The sequence below is a fragment of the Sinocyclocheilus anshuiensis genome, unplaced genomic scaffold (assembly GCF_001515605.1).
Source record: "Sinocyclocheilus anshuiensis isolate Anshui unplaced genomic scaffold, SAMN03320099.WGS_v1.1 scaffold115, whole genome shotgun sequence".
Classification (NCBI taxonomy): Eukaryota; Metazoa; Chordata; class Actinopteri; order Cypriniformes; family Cyprinidae; genus Sinocyclocheilus; species Sinocyclocheilus anshuiensis.
In genome coordinates this window covers 1,767,709-1,771,161 of record NW_015548219.1, presented here as the reverse complement: position 1 = coordinate 1,771,161, position 3,453 = coordinate 1,767,709, and the positions used below count along the sequence as shown (strand labels likewise).

At 33.3% G+C, this 3,453-nt stretch overlaps 1 protein-coding gene across 1 annotated transcript in view; it reads left to right on the top strand.

Moving 5' to 3' along the window:
* Positions 1 to 583: 583 nt before the first annotated feature.
* Positions 584 to 3,453, top strand: part of klhdc4 (kelch domain containing 4) — an 8,841-nt gene continuing 5,971 nt past the window's right edge. Inside the window, 5 exon segments of the mRNA XM_016441038.1 lie at positions 584 to 772; positions 865 to 956; positions 1,042 to 1,120; positions 1,757 to 1,855; positions 2,341 to 2,477. Coding sequence (XP_016296524.1) covers positions 674 to 772; positions 865 to 956; positions 1,042 to 1,120; positions 1,757 to 1,855; positions 2,341 to 2,477 — 506 coding nt within the window. The 5' untranslated portion in view covers positions 584 to 673.

Genomic DNA, 3,453 nt, shown 5'->3' with positions numbered 1-3,453 from the left:
ATTTTTACGGTAGGAAATTTACTAAATATCTTCATGGAACATGATCTTTACTTAATACACTAATGATTTTTGGCATAAAAGAAAAATCGATAATTTTGACCCAAACGATGAATTGTTGGCTATTGCTACAAATATACCTGTACTTATGACTGGTTTTGTGGTCCAGGGTATATTTATGTAATAATTTATAATAATGATATATGTTGTGCTTTTTTATTATTCAAGAGAAATATGACCTAAGCCCCCTGCTGTTTGATGCAGTGAAATTTTTATTTTATTTTATTTTATTTTATTTTATTTCAATTTAATTTAATTTAATTTAATTTAATTTAATTTAATTTAATTTAATTGTACTTAATTGTATTTAATTTGATGTTGTGAAAATTGTATTTAATTTCATTTGATTTTTAATTTAATTTATAAAATAATAAATTATTTATTTTTTTATTTCTCTAGGAATGTCTAAATCGTCGTATTTGTGAAGTTTTATCAGTACAACAATATTCACCCGCACCAGCAAGTGGCGCTATAGCGCAGAAGTGTTAAAAACAAACCATCGAGAAACGTGTTGCTGGCGGAAGTATTTCATACGTCGGTCTTGTAGTTCATTTAAAGCTCCATGTCGCTGTGATCGTCACGCTTAAGTCAATCTGTGCCTTTTAAAACAATCAAAATGGGTAAAAAGGGTAAAAAAGAAAAGAAACTGAAAGGAGCGGAGAAAACAGCCGCTAAAATGGAGAAGAAAGTGTCAAAAAGATCGAAAAGAGAGGAGGTGAGTGAATTTATTGCTTAAGATGCCATTAGCACTCAAAACAGTAAACCAACACAAATGTCATAGTTTCATTCTGTATTTTATGGAATCAGGAGGATTTAGAGGCTTTAATAGCGGAATTTCAGTGCCTGGACGCGAAAAAGACGCAAGTGTTGGAGACGGCGTGTCCCCCTCCGTCACCCAGGTGTGTGTGTATGTGTGTGTGTGTACAGGTGTGAGTCACGTGTCTGTTCCTGTGACATCTGAGTGACAGCTCGCGCTCTCCGCAGGTTGAACGCTTCTCTGTGTGCGCATCCCGAAAAAGACGAGCTGATTTTATTCGGAGGGGAATTTTTCAATGGGAAGTAAGTACTCATGTTCAGTGTTGGGGGTAACGCATTACAAGTAACGCGAAGATTTAAAAAGTAACGCAAAAGTAACGTAACGCATTACTTTCCATAAAAAGTTACTAAGTACCGTAATTAGTTACTTTTTTTGGAGTAACGCAATATTGTAATGCATTACTTTTAAAAGTAACTTTCCCCAACACTGCTCATATTGGTAAATGTGTAGCTATGTTTTGGAGCTGGTCTAAGATAGTCATTAGCTGGTCAATCAACTGTCATGTTCCAAGAACCATCCTGACCACCTTAAGCTTGTTATACTCTTATTGTATTCCTCATTTGTAAGCTGCTTTGGATAAAAGGTTTGTTGCTAGTATACGAGATGGTCTACTTGGTAATGACTAGCTCGGACCAACTAGAAACCAGCTTCCAGTTTAAGCTGGATTTTCCACCAGAGGACATGATATATTGATATATCATGTATTGTTGACATATATATTTATATAATATATCAATATACGGTCGATATATTCCTATGAAATATGTAAATACATATTAATTAGTTTGTTACTGTACAGAAGTGGCAAATCTTATCAACCGAAACACAAACTGTGTGCTTCCCAAAAAGCCTCAAGTCAGTTAAATGTTTCCTTTCTTTCAGACGTTTCTGTACAATTAATTATTCTTCTACAACATTAAGAAAAACATCTGGGTGAAGGCAGAGATCCCGAACCCTCCTCCAAGACGCTGCGCTCAACAGGTACTCTTTTAACTTATTTAATTTGTAAGTTAAACCTAATATTTGAAATATAAAAATATAATAATATTATAACATTTCTTTGACAGAAAATATATACAAACAACAAGATGTAACAGATTTGTATTAAAGGGGTCATATGATGCTTTTTTAAAGATCATTATTTTGTTTATTTGGTGTAACAGAATATGTTGACATGCTTTAATGTTCAAAAAACACATTATTTTTCAAATACTGTACATTATTGTAGGTCCTCTATGCCCCGCCTCTCTCAAACGCTTCGTTTTCTACAAAGTCCCTCCTTCTGACAAGCGCAGCACAATCAGCTTGTAACACTCCAAAGAGAAAGGAAAACTTGAAATCGCATCATATGACCCCTTTAATGCTGGACATGTTATTTCAGTCTTCACCACCAGGGGTCAGATTGTCTTAACATAAGTCATTTATCTCAAGCACGTTTCTGTTGCTCTCTCTCCATCTCCCTGCAGGCAGTGGTAGTTCCCCAGGGTGGAGGGCAGATGTGGATATTTGGAGGGGAGTTTGCGTCTCCTGACGGCGAGCAGTTCTATCATTATAAAGATCTGTGGGTGCTTCACCTGGGGACACGCACATGGGAGCAAATCAAGTGAGTACTGTTTTGTTTTTGACAACTCACTGAGGACTGTGCAGTACTCAAGTGATATTTGGCAAGTCAAAGAAAATGCACTCTTATTTAAAATCTCGACACCATCCCATTTTTTTAAGCCAAAAGCTTTTAAAATGTACTTGAAGACAACTTGACAGCAAAATAGTCAAATTATCATAAAAATAGTAAAAAATAAAAAAAAGTATTGAATTATTACCATATTTATCTACTATAGTATCAAAGATGCCATAACATATATCAAAATATCATGGATATTGCATGGATATTTTCTGCAATTTTCAGTGCATGTTATTCTAAAGGAAAAGTGTTTGTTTTTGTAATATTTTATCATAATACAATATATAATAGCATAAAATTAACCTATAATTATAGCTAATATATAACTTTTTGGTTTAAAATCAAGGATAAAGCAAGTGAAATTCATCACAAAAATCAAGTGTATCGTGAAAATTGCTAATATCTTCCTGAAAAGGACCATCGTTAACTAAAACCATAAAAATATGCAAAAATAACTAAAACTGATGCACACATTTTATATATATATAATTATATATAGTAGTGCTGTCAAAAGAACACACACACACACACACACACACACACACACACAGTACAATAAAAAATAATATGACATAAATACAGAAATAAACAACAAAATTACTAAAACTTTAAAATTAAAATAAAATCAGGAATTACAAAAATAGAAATAATTCAAAATATTAATTATTATAATAATATCTCAATTAAACTATAATAACACTGAAAAAGACACAAATCATTCAATAAGACTGAATTCTTTAAGTTGAACCGGAAGTCTAATTGTATTTGGTCTTTATGGAAGCTTAGCAGGGACTTTAAGACCTGTGTCCACCTGTGTTTTGTCGTCATGCTGTGACTAGAGTTTACAGAGGTCTAAACTAACAGGATTGACTTTTGACTTGGCGTCAAAGCCGCTTGT